The 14281-nt window shown below is 45.8% G+C and overlaps 1 protein-coding gene across 2 annotated transcripts in view; it reads left to right on the top strand.

The window, feature by feature from the left end:
- Positions 1 to 11102, top strand: part of CD38 (CD38 molecule) — a 52812-nt gene extending 41710 nt beyond the window's left edge. The window contains exons 5-8 of one of the 2 annotated variants that reach the window (XM_020879836.2): positions 1767 to 1840; positions 3902 to 3988; positions 4534 to 4620; positions 7842 to 11102. In XM_020879836.2, coding sequence (XP_020735495.2) covers positions 1767 to 1840; positions 3902 to 3988; positions 4534 to 4620; positions 7842 to 7869 — 276 coding nt within the window. In that variant the 3' untranslated portion in view covers positions 7870 to 11102. The other variant, XM_070458096.1, reaches the window with a different exon arrangement.
- The last annotated feature ends 3179 nt before the right edge of the window (positions 11103 to 14281 follow it).

The following is a 14281-nucleotide window of genomic DNA, read 5'->3' as shown; positions in this document are numbered from 1 at the left end:
GATGAAGATTCCCTGCTTCTGCCTTTTTTTGGAGCTTTGGCTGCCAGGCGCCTCTGGCTTGGTTGGATCCTCTGATCCAGGTATTGGCCAATCTTAGAATCCTGGAACAGTCTTAATAATCTACACTTGCAGACCATTTACTGTGTGCTCGGGGTAGTCCTCAGAGTTTTACATGGATTAAAATCAGGCATCCTCACAAGAGCTCTGTGAAGCAGGTACCTGGAGTGTCATTCCCGTTGGAGGTGCAGGTAAATCAGCATTCCACTAAAGAGGTGCAGCAGGTGGCAAATGTGGGTGTTTATCCCAAGGTGTCTGACTCCAGATCCAGGATTTAGCCTGGGAAATACCATCTTCCCCTCTATCTATGTATTTCTGGCCTCATTCTAAGCTGCTTTTGTGCTTACTTTTAAAATACTTTTATTTATTTATTTATCTATTTTTGCCTGCACTGGGTCTTCATTGCTGCGCCCGGGCTTTCTCTAGTTGCAGAGCAAGGACTTCCCACTGGTGTGGCTTCTCTTGTTGGGGAGCACAGACTCTGGCCGCACAGGCTTCCGACGTTGTGGTGCATGGGTTTCATTGTTCTGCAGCATGTGGGATCTTCCCAGACCAGGGATCGAACCTGTGTCCCCTGCATTGGCAGGCAGATCACTAACCCCTGGACCACCACAGGAGCTCTGTCCTGGCCTCTGTGCACTTGCCTCAACCCCTACCAGGCAAAATCCTATTCGTGCTTTAGGACTTGGTGTTTGTCCTCCTCTGTTCCGCCTTTGCTGGTTCTTCCTGCTCTCCATCACAGGGTATTTGGACATCTGGCTGTCCTTCCCTCTCCTCCATCCATGGACTTTCCTTGGGCGCCCACTCACAGTGCCCTGGCTGCAAGGCTCCAGCGCTGTGGAGGTGGGTGGGACGGCCAGGCCCACAGCTCTCAGTCCCAGGGGCTAAACCCACGTTAAACTCATCATCACAACGCCCTAGAGCTGGATAATGTGAGAAGCGGATGCAGAGATAGCCCCAGGGGTCTGGGTGGGCCTCCTGGAAGAAATAGTAGATTGCATAGTGTTTTTATTTTGTATTAGCATTTATCCAATTAACAACACTGTTGTGAGAGTTTCAGGTGAATAGTGAAGGGACTCAGCCATACATATACAGGTATCCATTCTCCCCTCCCTAGCTTGCATATTTTTGTTCATCTTATTTTCCCCAGTGTCTAGCGAAGATTCCAGCTGAATCTTTGTTGCATGAAGAACTAAAACCCCATGCTCAAAAATATCCACTCATTCGTTCATTCTCCGCTCCTCATTATGCTGGTGCAGGCTTCAGGGCCACCATCTGTCACAGTTTCCTTTCCCTTGGCATTTTCTTTTGTCTTTCTTTGTTTCTTATGGCTGAAGGGTCTGCTCCCACTGAATGAGATGTGTGGCGTCTACAGTGCGTGGTGTTAGGAAAGCAATGTTACCGTCCTTCTCCGGCAATGATGCTGTTCTTACTCATCCCGACTTCTGCCTTCCGAACCGCCAGCTTAGCAGCGATGAAGCTGAACTTCATTGTTCAGACACAGATTGGCACAATGGCTTCCAGAACTCTGGAGGGAAGCATATGCCCTCCAGTAATTTGGGGTAAACGTTCCTTAGACCTCGCTGTCTGAGGTAGAACCCTACGGGCGGTTCCTCTTTCACCAGCTGATGTTAAGAGCTGTGGGGATGGACCTGCTGGGGACTGACAGCGAAGTTTGCATGCTGAGGAATGGTGTTTCTGTTTTTAAGTTTGCAGAAAATGTCTGTGGTACAGTCCAGGTGGTGCTCAATGGATCCATCGAGAACGCCTTTGATAAAATGAGGTACTTATTTCTTTGCTTCCTGTGGGTTAGGGTTAACACAGTCTCCTCCTGGCTCTTTTGCCTTTAGAAGAATATGCTTTTCATGTCGAACTTCAAGACTGAAGATGTGGGCTGAGAAAGGTAAAATGTATTCTATGGTGAGATTTTTGTCTAAGTCAACACTTGTGTCCAGTTTCTCCGGTTTAAAATTCCCCGAGGTCCTTGCTCGGGGTCCGACTCTTCCTCTTAGCTTGTTGAGGCCTGCTCGCTCTCCTGTAGGGCTTCCCAGGTGGATCAGTGGTGAGGAATCTGCCCGCCAATGCAGGAGACACAGGAGGCCTAGGTTCAGTCCCTGGGGCGGGAAGATCCCCTGGAAGAGGGCACGGCCACCCACTCCAGTGTTCTTGCCTGGAGAATCCCCATGGACGGAGGAGTCTGGCGGGCTGCAGTCCACGGGGCCAGAAAGAGTTGGGCACAACTGGCTGCCTGAGCATGCCCGCTGTCTCTCTCCTGACACTCCATCCTGCCCATTTCCCTTTGCTCACCCTGTTTCCCCACAGGGCCTGTCCCCTCCTTCCTTCTGCCTGTCTCGTCTGCTCCTCACGAACATCTGCCCGAGACTCCTGTCTCCTCCCTGGACAGTATGGATCCCAGTGAATCTGCTGCTGAGACCAGCGGGACTCTGCCACGCCTTTGACCTGCATTCCATCTTTTGCAGGCAGTGTCAGCAGTTTATTGTCACGGTTAAAAGCGGGGACTCCAGAGGTCATGACATCTTACCTGGGTGACCTTAGCAGGGCCCCACTAGTCTCTGTGTACCTGAGGAGGTGCTGGTGATGTGAAGATGGATGGGAGGGTGTATGAAAAATGCTGAGCCACTTGCCACACAGAGAAAGTGCTGGTTGAGTATCTCATTTCGCCCACACCACTGACCCTGGTCTCACCCCGGCTTTCCTTCGCTGACCCCCTTCTGCACTTACAGGTTCTACCACATTGCTTACCTTGGTCTTTCTTCTCCAACCTTTCCCTGGATAAGGCTGATTGAGATGAGGGAACATATATTAATGTGCCCCAGGGGCTTCTGAGCAGTGGCGGAGCAGTAAAGAATCTGCCTGCCAATGCAGGAGATGTGAGTTTGATCCCTGAGTTGGGAAGATCCCCTGGAGAAGGAAATGGCAACCCACTCCAGTATATTCTTCTCCGTGGGCAGAGGAGCCTGGTAGGCTACAGGCCATGGGGTCGCAAGAGTTGGACACGACTGAGTGACTAAAGCGCCACCACCGGGGACTCCAAGTGCCCCTCAAATGAATTTTCCTGCTTTCCTCTTTCTTTTCTTAAAAATGTTTATTTGGCTACATCCTGTCTTAGTTGCAGTTGCCCGCATGGTATGCGGGATCTTAGTTCCCCAGCCAAGGTTTGAACCCACATTCCCTGCACTGCAAGCGGATTCTTAACCACTGGACCACCGGAGAAGCCCCCCTTGCCTCTGTTAATGTTTGAGTCCTCCAGGAAGCCTTTGTCCTCTTGTCTTCTTCTGACCCCAACCTCGCGGGCTTTTGGGTGCAAGTGTGAACATTCCAGAATTTTGTAATCTGGTATTAGGGGCCCAAGTACTTGTAACAGGAGTGGTGGTGCCTAATGGGGAGAGCTTAGGGCTGGGGTCAGAACAGGACATAGGGGTCTTTCAGCGACATGCTTCTCAAACTCACTGTGCGTGGGGATCACCTAGGAATTGTTGGGCTGCTGGCTCAGATTCAGCAGGTGGTGTTGGGCAGAGATTCTGTGATTCTAATGAGCTCCTTACCTTGGTCTAAGGAGTGTAAGATAATTGTATCTTTTTGGAATAGCAAGTGTGTAAAGAATCAGCATCAGTGTACAGATGAAGACCCTTATTCTGAGAATCTTCCTTATTTGGGGTCATGCTGAATAAGTAAAGGTGGCTGATTCTGATGCAAATCATGGGTCACTTCCAAACGGTAGGTTCTAACCAGTGACACCCGCCCGATGACTTTTCACAGGGGCTGTGTTTGCTCCAACAATTCAGTTTGAGGTGAACAATGCTCTGTGTCTCTTCTATCTTAGCATATTTGGACGAGTGGAAGCCCCTAACTTGAGGCAAATGGTTACACTAAAGGCTTGGCTGGTACATGACCCTGGAAAACCTCCCAGGTATGTGTTACTACTTTGTACTCCTGTATGTTCTCAGGCTTATTTCAGGAATCAGTCCATGAACGACTCCACAGTCACAGGGATGAATGCGCTGAGAAAAGACTGGCTCAGGAAATGAATGGAGCCTTACTCTACCTTTACCCCATCCCAACATAGCTCAGTTGGTAAAGAATCTGCTCAGCAGGAGGCCCTGGTTCAATTCCTGGGTCAGGAAGATCCGCTGGAGAAGGGACAGGCTACCCGCTCCAGTATTCTGGCCTGGAGAATTCCATGGACTGTACAGTCCATGGGGTTGCAAAGAGTCAGACACGACTGAGCAACTTTCACTCACTCCACAGTCTCTTAATTGTGTCTCCGTGGTGGGTCTCTACCTAGTTCACACCTTTGACTCTGCTGTGGACCAGTGAGCTCTCTGAAGCTCCCTCCACGTCATGTCTTCATCCGAGGGCCCTGCCCCAGGCCCGCCTCCTGGAAGACACCAAGCAACTCCAAGGAAATGCGCGTGAGCTCTTGTTATTTTAACACTTTCTTCCTTTTTCCTCCAGCGACTCATGCTCTGGCCCCTCTATAAAGGAACTGGAGTCCATCCTAAATCAAAGGAGTGTCAGATTTATCTGCAGGGATAATCTCAGGTAACTGACACTCTCCCGCCACGTGCAGATGCTCTTCCCTTGGGCCGTGACGGCAGTCTGGGTGGTGACCTTCAGCAAACTCAGTCCTTCTCCCAGCTTAGCCCGGAAGCCGTTTCCAGCCAGTGGCCTTCTGATGTCCACTCCCCTGCCCTGTTCCTCGTCCTTCCCCACACGACTCTAGCAGTGATTTGCCTCTAAATGTGACCCAGGTTTGAGGGCATCTTTTCTGCTTTCCCATGTGAGAGGCCTGACCCAGAGCTCCTGACTTTCAGGGGTATAGAAGCACATTTTGCCAAAAGCAAAGGATTTATAAAAGCCTTGTGACTTCGCATATCTTGCAGGTGGGGTTTCTTTGGCTGGGTCTCAGTTGTAGATGCATAATACTTGGTGGCTTACGCACAGACCCAAATAGCTCAGCTCACACCCAGGTCAGCTCCCCTGAGTGCCTAGGTCCTCTAGATACCAACACTCAGATAAGCTCAGCGGGGCTTTACGCAGACACTCACAACAGACAGGAGGCCTGACTTCAAGCCTCCACGTTAATTCTCCTTAAAGCCCACCACCCTCTCATCTGTAACACTGGGATGGACTGGATGATTTCTAAGACTTCCTAGCTTGGCCTCCCTGACCCTTGAGGATCGGCCCCCTTGGGTAGAACAGCAGCTGCAGTCATCGTCTCATATCATAAAGAGCAAGCTTTATGATTTTCTAATTAAAAAATGTAAAATCTCAAAACTGTTTCCCCATAACACCTATTTATTGGAGGAAAGTTTAAATTACAGATAGGCATATGCTTTTTGTTTTATTTCTTATTTTCAAAAGTTTTGGTTATTTGCTTATTTTTGACCGTGCTGGTCTTTGTGGCCACGTGGGCTTGTCTCGAGCCGTGGTGTGCAGGCTTCACATTGCGGTGGCTTCTCCTGTCGCGGCTCTCAGGCCCTAGGGCCTGCGGGCCTCAGTAGTTGGTGGCACGCGGGCTCGTTTGCTCCACAGCAGGTGGGATCTTCCCAGACCCGGGATCGAACCCATGTTCCCTGCATTGTCAGCTGGATTCTTACCCACTGCACCACCAAGGGAAGCCACAAGCATATATTTTTTAAAATCACCTGTGACTCTGTTATCATAACCGAGACCCCTCACTACTTTTAAGATGTGTGGTCAGTATTTAATTCCAGGCAGAGATCTGTGCTAAAAGCATCTTTGGAAATTTTCCCATATGTGACAGATAGATACGGGACAGATAGTTCCCAGAGAACAGGTGCAGAGAGAAACACTTTCTCAAAGAATGTCGAAGCTGAAATGCCTCCCATCATTTCCCTGTCACCACCCTTTCCCACTAACCATGTCAGAAAGGCAGGAGGACAGAGTCAAGGAACATTCACTGAAGCCTTTGTCTCTCTGATGACCTGAATTCCCCATCAGCTGGCTGGCTTCTCTCTGGAAACTGCCAGAAAATAACACAAGCTTTCTATAGCAGTTAAGTGGGAAAACAGAAAAAAAGGAACAAATATAAAGGAGACATAGCAGACATCTGACCAGTCTAAGTTACTCAAAGGTATTTTGCAGTAAGAGAATGGAATACAACAACCCAGGACAAGATTAAGGAATGTAAGTGAATCATTCACAAAACTCTTTTATCTCTTCCCTTACGTTAACCATTCACTTTTTTTTTTTTTTTATGAATGGCCCAAGCTGTAGGCTCTGGGTGGGCTCACTCATCCTTCACCTTGCAAAAATAATTAAGTATACCTTCCCACCTGGACTTGTGGAGTGGCCTACCTAGGAAGCCAGCACCTGTCACTCAAGCATCAGTTCATGTGACCTTACACTTGGGGACCATATTTGAAATCACTTCTGGTTTGCTCCAGCCATGAGGTCATGATATATTCAGCATATCACTTCTGGTTTGCTCCAGCCATGAGGTCATGATATATTCAGCATAACCAGACCCTCAGGGTCCCCTGTTGTATCTAAAGTTCCCTGTTGTACGGAAATGTTGTATCTAACAGTTCGACCACTTTGCAAGAAACTTGCTTGTCTCTAGGGGAGCTCAAAGTGAATGTCGTGGATATAGATGTCGACTGTAGACTCCTCTTCCACAGCATTATTTCCTTGAGGATGAGGATGCTTTTTCCACCTAGAATGTATTCATGTGGGTTTTCCGGGTGGTGCTAGTGATAAAGAACCCATTTACCAGTGCAAGAGACATAAGAGGTGAGGGTCCGACCCCTGGGTCGGGAAGATCCCCTGGAGTAGGAAATGGCAACCCACTCCAGTATTCTTGTCTGGAATATTCCAGACAAGATTGGACAGAGGAGTCTGGCGGGCTGTAAGACACGGGGTCTCAAAGAGTCAGACACGACGGAGCATGCACACACACACACGCGCGTGTTCATGTGGGGGATCCCAGACCGCAGTGTAGGTGAGGATGGATGACTCTACTTAGAGCCAATGTGCCCAGCTGGTCATGACAGAGGGCTAGAGATGAGCCTGAGACGGCCCCTCCTATAAGCCCAGGGATGCTGCTAGCTACTTCTAAGGCTCTCTTTCTTGACTCACATTTAACAAAATTAGATTTGACTGCAGTTTAAGGAACCACTTTCCCCCACTAGACAACCCCCTCCACTAAGTGCCAGCCACTCCCACTGAACTCCGTTGCTTTGTGATTTGATTTTTAAGAAACAGACTCATTCACCTGCCTATACTATAGGAGGTACTCTGTGCAAAGAATCAGGGTCCTCTCGCTGACGGCAACCAGTCCTCTTCTAGAGAGTCTATGACCTCTTACTGCCTGATGCTTTGACCCAACATGTCCTCAGGAAGTTCTTGAAGAAGAGAAAACCAGTCCTCAATGGAAACTATGGGGTCTGTCCTCTTTGGTTGCTGCTTCTGCTGTTTCTTGACCATCAGCCGAGGATCACAGCACCTGTCTGTGACATGTGTGAGCCCGACATTCGTTCCCATCTCCACACATTATCATCAAGCATCAGTTATCTATTTCTATGGCGTGGCACATGAAATGAAGCTAAATTGGGCTGTAGTTTCAGTCATTCACGCTCAGACTTGACCATTCTCGGTATTGTCACTGCAGCAGAAGGAACTTGTGTGGATGCTAAGTGGCCCCTGCATACTTTTGTTGTTAATGAAGGGCCTTGTTTCACTGGCGAGTTGACCAAGATGTATCGTACTGCCTGTTGACCTTTTTTTCTTTCTCATCATAGCCGTGACCAGTTTCTTGGAAGTTACTGAGGATTCATTTTGCAGATGAATCGATCAGCATGGTTGAGCCCTGGCAGTATAGATCAACACACTCGATTCAGGAGACACGCTGGTGGAAAGCTGGGACTTTGGGGGGAAACTTTCGTTGTAAAATTAACACCAGAGATGGAAGCTTTTCCTCCAGAATCTTAAAATAGCTTATGCTATTGACATAGTTTTTATCTTGATCTAATAGTCAAGAAAAATTAATTATTGTATAAAGTTAGAGTGGAAATTTTATATAGTTTTTAATTTTTTTAATATATGATTCTTTTATATTGCTAATATGTTGGTAACATCCTTTCTGTTGAAGAATGACCTCTCCAAACCTATTGGCCGGTCAAGAAAAATAAATGCCCAGGCTTTTCAGCAAAGATCACATATCAAAATGGATGACCTTATCTCAGGATATATTTTTGTATCTTTCCTACAGATAAAGTATAGATGCCATGGTTATGGGTCATGTTACATTCTGTAAGATGTAAATTAGTCCTGTGCTTGGGGTTTTATCTCTAATCCTTCCAATAGCCCTGTGAGGTTGATATTACTATCCTCCATTTGTTAAATGAGAAGAATAAGTTCAGAAAGTTTATATAATTTCCCAAAAGTCATACATTTAGGTCAAGGTAGAGAATGAATTTGAACTCAACTTTGTTTCAAAACTTCACGTGCTTGCCCTTTCTAGGCAGATAAACTAGATTGATAGTCCTTATGCTCTCATCTAATGAATGTATGTTGGATTAAATTGAATGCAGTAGAGTCTGAAATGTGATTTTTCTGGATGGCTTCAAAACAGTTAAAGTTTTTCATCCTCTTCCTTGCTTTTCCTCATCTTGGTGTCTTACTTGTGTAGGAGTCAGTTAAAATGTATTTATTTGTTCTTGATGCTGACAGTTTGCATCTCACTTAAATTTTACTTGATTGGTCTTGCTTTGGGAATGCTCATTTTTACTACTGTTAAAGAACCAACAATTAACCTTGTTGATTTTGTCATTCTACTTATTTAGGTTTTACTTTTCTCTCTATTATTAGAGATAGAGAGATTCTAATTTCTTTGCATTTCCTTATTCAGCTTCTTAAGATGGAAGTTTAGATCACTGAGTTTGTTGTACATTTTCTTTTCTTATATGTTCATTTTAGTACTATAATTTTTCTTCTGAGTGCTGTCTTTGCTGAAGCTCTTAAAATTTTTGCTATGTCTCTTTTCCTTATAATTTAAAAACATTTTCTGATTTAATTGTTATTTCAAAATGTGTTGCTTAAGTTTTAAACATCAGATATTTTCTAGTTCTTTGTTGTTTTGTCAAAACATAAGATGCATCGAGTGGAGAATTAATAAACTCATTTGGAAACCCTTCAGGGAACCCAGCAGGTGTGTTGAAAGCAGCATACATTTTGGAGTCAGACGTTTCTGGATCCATATTTTGGCATCACTCTATGCTTTAGAATGAAATACCTACTCTCTCTGAACTTCAGCTTCTTCATCACTTAAATAAGGATTATAAATTTACCCTCATCAAAGTGTGGTGAGAACTAAAGAAGATGACAGAAATGACAGTCTAACACAGTGAGTCACGTGTCAGAGATCACTAGAACATAGACTCCCTTCTGCCTGGCCTTGATTGCCAGTCCAGTTCCCGTCGAGAGTCCTTACAGCTACGGCCACTGCCATCAGGGCAGGGCTTCTTCTCCAGCCCGTTCTCTGCTTTCTTGTGGGATGTGGTCTTGGCTAAAATGAGAATAGATGCTAGGGACCAGTTCTGGTTAAGGTGCAGTCTTGCCTCCTGCCTACCTGCAGAACGTCTTCAGAAATAGGTCCCTGCTAATCCACTGGGTAACCCGGCTGTTTTTCTTCCCACCACTCTGCCTTATTGTTGGGCCAGCTTGCTGAGCTCTGGATCCTTTAATGTACCTTCTTTGTTTACCAGGATACCCCCATGAGGTGGCTCCCTGTGTCAGGAAAATTTTGTCCTTAACATCTCTTATCAGTGATGAAATGGATAGAGTAAAAATCCATTTGTGAGACTCTTCCCCCCCCAAGAAGACTGATTTGAGTGCTTAAGGTCAAAGCTGGTGGAGACCAAAGAGGAGGCTGGTCCCCAGGTTGTCACACCTGCTGCAGGACGCCCTGTGGCCCCTGGAGGCGGCTGGGGGCTGAGGTGCTATTTTCTCCTCACACCACCTTTGTATCTTCATTACCGTGATGTTTCATCCGTGCCTCCGCTCTCCCTGTAGTTCTGAGTTTGCATCTTTGCCATTGACCATGCCTCATGGGCCTTCCCTGGTGGCTCAGCTGGCAAAGAATCCGCCTGCGATGCAGGAGACACTGGTTTGATCCCTGGGTTGGGACGATCCCCTGGAGGAGGAAATGGCAATGCACTCCTGTATTGTTGCCTGGAAAATCCCATGAACAGAGGAGCCTGGAGTGCTACAATCCACAGGGTCGAAGGAGTCAGATACAACTCAGTGGCTAAACCATGCGTCTCTAGCCCTAAGGACTTTTTCTGTAAGTAGTCCTCCATATCCCTCTTCTTATAAGTGACATCTCTACCAAATTACTGATTGCTCGTCAACCTCATACTTTACTCGTAAACCTGCTATGCCTTGTCTCCCCTCTTCATTCCTGTGTGCTCTAGAAAAATCCTGTTACTATTCCAACTTTTACACAGCACCATATTCACCCAAAGCCACTTTCAAATACAGTTCTCATAGTTGAAGGGACACACATGCATGTATGCGTATATATGTATTTCTGTGTACACACATTTTTCTCAGTCCATAGGGATGCTACATTTAGTAGGTCTCTCTTAGTCCCATTTGTGTTGACCTGCTTCACACCACATTTGTGTCTCTTATATACTTGGCAGACAAAGCCAAGTATATATCAAATATTTTGGCAAAATGCATTCTTTCGTCGCTCAACAACTTTCTGTGCCTTTTAACTCTCATTGGGAACAAGCTCGCCCAAGTCTGTACACTCCCCGATGGAAGAGATGCCTTAGGAGCCTTGCTGACTTATTTCCTGGCATGCAGTTTCTCCTGAGGACCACTCCCAAGACTGTGACTTGAGCATCTCAAGTAGAATCCACATGGAGCAGAACAACTCTGTGTTTTTGTGGGTTTTTAAAGGGCAAGTGGTTATGTATATAGGTGCAGGTCTTGTATGGCAAATTAGAGTTGTGTGAAGCAAAATGTTAAAATAAACCTACAGCATAACTTTAAAAGGCATTTGTATTTATTTATTTGGAGGATAATTGCTTTATGATGTTGTGTTGATTTCTGCCGTCTGATTGCTTGAGTTGGTCATAATTACATCTCTTTTCTCCCGAGCCTCTCTCCCACCCCCTACCCCCATTCCATCCCTCTAAGTTGCCACAGAGCACAAGACCGGGTCCCCTGTCTTATATAGCAGCTTCCCATAAATAAAAAAAAGGGGATACATGTATATGTATGACTGATTCACTTTGCTCTACAACAGAAATGAATACAACATTGCAAAGCAACTGTACACCAATAAAAATTTATCAAAAAATAAAACAGTATTAGAAAAAGACAGTATTTTATAAATGCAATGTTAACCTAACATTTTCCCACCATTTTTAAATAATGAAGCAATTAATTTCTTTTTGCTCCATTAACCATCATTTTTTAAACTTTTTATTTCCTATTGGACTACAGCCGATTAACAATGTTGTGACAGTTTCATGTGAACCGTGGAGTTCCTAGCCACACATGTACATGTATCCATTCTCCCCCACACTGCCCTCCCATCCAGGCTGGCACATAACATTGAGCAGAGTTCCCTGTGCTATATGCAGTAAGACCTGTTGCCTATCCGTTTTCAATATAGCAGAAGTCTTCCCAAGTAGCTCAGTGGTAAAGAATCTGTCTGCAATGCAGGAGTCATGGGTTCAGTCCCTGGGACAGGAAGATTTCCCGGAGAAGGGAATGGCAACCCACTGCCATATTGTTGTCTGGAAAATCCCATGGACAGAGGAGCTGGGTGGGCCGCCGTCCATGTGGTCCCAAAAGAGTTGGACACAACTGAGTGACTAAACAATAACAACAGGTCAACCCCAGACTCCCTAACTATCCCCCCCGACCCGTCCCGGATAGCATATGATATGCCGCCTTCTCTGTCTGACTCACTTCGCTCAGGATGACAAATCTCTAGGTCCATCCATGTTGCTACAAATGGCATTACTTCACATTCTTTTTGATGGCTGAGTGATATTCCCTTGTATAGACGTATCACATCTTCTTCATCCGTTCCTCCGCTGATGGACATTTAGTTTGCTTCTTTGTATTGGCTATTGTAAACAGTGCTAGCCATCATTTGAATATATGTTTTTTAATATCAATCCATCAGGGACTCAGTTTCTGGGTGCCACCCCAAGAGGCAAGGGTTAGCTGGCCCTCAGATCACACTCACAAAGCACAGAGGGTTTGAATTGATCCCTAAATAGCGTTTATCCTTGAACTTAATTCAAATTGGCTCATCATGCTTTTTTTTAATCATTTAAGCAAAGTGCAAACAGCACAAGGTAGTGAAAACCGTGGGATTAAGAGACAAGTGACCCAGTGAGAAAGTTCATTAACATCTGTGACTCTCCAGTTTGGAATATATTTACAACAGATATCAATGAATTATACAAAGAATGAATAATAAAGGGCTTTGTGGTATTATTCTTTTAAAAACAATTGTGTCTGCAAAAACTGCTTGCCCTCACGTGTGAAATCTAAGAAAGTCAAACTCATAGTAACAACAAGTGGAAAGGTGGCTATCAGAGCCAGAGGGGTGGGGAACAGGGCAATGCTGGTCAAAGGGTGTTGTAAACTTCTGGTTATAAGATGAGAAAGTTCTGGAGATGTAGTGACTAGGGAAGCTGAAGCTCCAATAATTTGGTCACCTGATGCAAAGAACCGACTCATTGGAAAAGACCCTGATGATGGGAAAGATTGAAGGTGGGAGGAGAAGTGGATGGCAGAGGATGAGATGGTTGGATGGCATCACCAACTCAATGCACATGAGTTTGGGCAAGCTCCGGGAGATGGTGATGGACAGGGAGGCCTGGTGTGCTGCAGTCCATGGGATCACAAAGAATCAGACATGACTGAGCATCTGAACAGAAACAACAAAATAAATATGAAGTTTTCTCACCACACACACATACACACACAGAGGTAACTATGTGAGATGATGAATGTGTTAATTAGCTTAATTGTGATCATCATTGAGCAATGTGTATGTATACCGAAACGTCACATTGTACACCTTAAATACATATCAATGTTTATTTGTCAATCATACCTCAATAAATCTGGGGAAAAAAACCTGCAACAATTATCTATAGGGTTGGAGGAAGAATCAAACAAGCTGGAGATGCTCTTCCAAAGACAACATGGTCTCTCGCCTACCCTACCCCAAGGTCGAGTGAGTCGGGCAGCTGGAGAGAGGATGGATGGTCATTATGGATGTCTTGCAGATGGGGGAGGTGGGAATAGATGCTCAGAGGGGTCCACATAGTCAGTTGAAGACCCGAAAGCTCTCACCATTCATCTTTGTCATCAGAGACATTGAAGAATGAATAGTGCTGTTTGCTTTCCAGCAAGAATCTCAGCTTGGAAGTTTGGAGAATCATGTGATGAAACACCTTGTCCTGTTAAGAAACCTCACTTGAGACCTCCCAGGAGTCGATGTGATGAGATAGTGAAATGTGTGACTATTATTAAGGAACATAATTGTGAAACAACGTTTGGAATCTTGAACCACCGCAGACCTGCAGAGAAGAGAAACCGAAGCATGTTCATCAAACACGTGTATCAACCAGTGACCTTAGCTGCAACAAGTGAATACAGCTCTGGCCGGAAATACATTATCTAAGGAAGCTCAGAGGCTGACAGGTTTTCCAGGAAGGCAGGAGAACAGTTTGGAAGCCACTTAGTCAAGAGCGACCCTCCAGGACTTCCCCGGTGGTCCAGTGGTTAAGAATCCACTTTGCAATGCAGGAAATGTGGATTCGATCCCTGGTCTAGGAACTAAGATCTCAAATGCCACTGAGCAGCTAAGCTAACATGCCACAGCTACTGAGTCCTTCTGCCCCAACTAGAGAATCCATGCACTGCAACAAAAAATCCCGCATGGAAAACCAAGATGTGACACAGCCAAATAAAGAAATATTTTTTAAAAAGAGCAACATTGCACATGACTCCACAGACAGGTCAGGTCGAGGAGTCATCCTTGCCCCAAGCACACTCAGCTGTCACTCTGTCACTGTCAGATGTGGTCACCGTTGCTTCCGGGAGTAGAAATAACTGAAGTGGGTGGTGCATGGTGAAGCCCAGGGAGCGGGGCCCTTGCCTCCCACGCTAGCCTCACGTTCACGGTCACCCAGATCCATCT

The sequence above is a fragment of the Odocoileus virginianus genome, chromosome 29 (assembly GCF_023699985.2).
Source record: "Odocoileus virginianus isolate 20LAN1187 ecotype Illinois chromosome 29, Ovbor_1.2, whole genome shotgun sequence".
NCBI lineage: Eukaryota > Metazoa > Chordata > Mammalia > Artiodactyla > Cervidae > Odocoileus > Odocoileus virginianus.
Note: the sequence above shows the minus strand (reverse complement) of the source record. Positions and strands in the feature narration are given on the sequence as shown.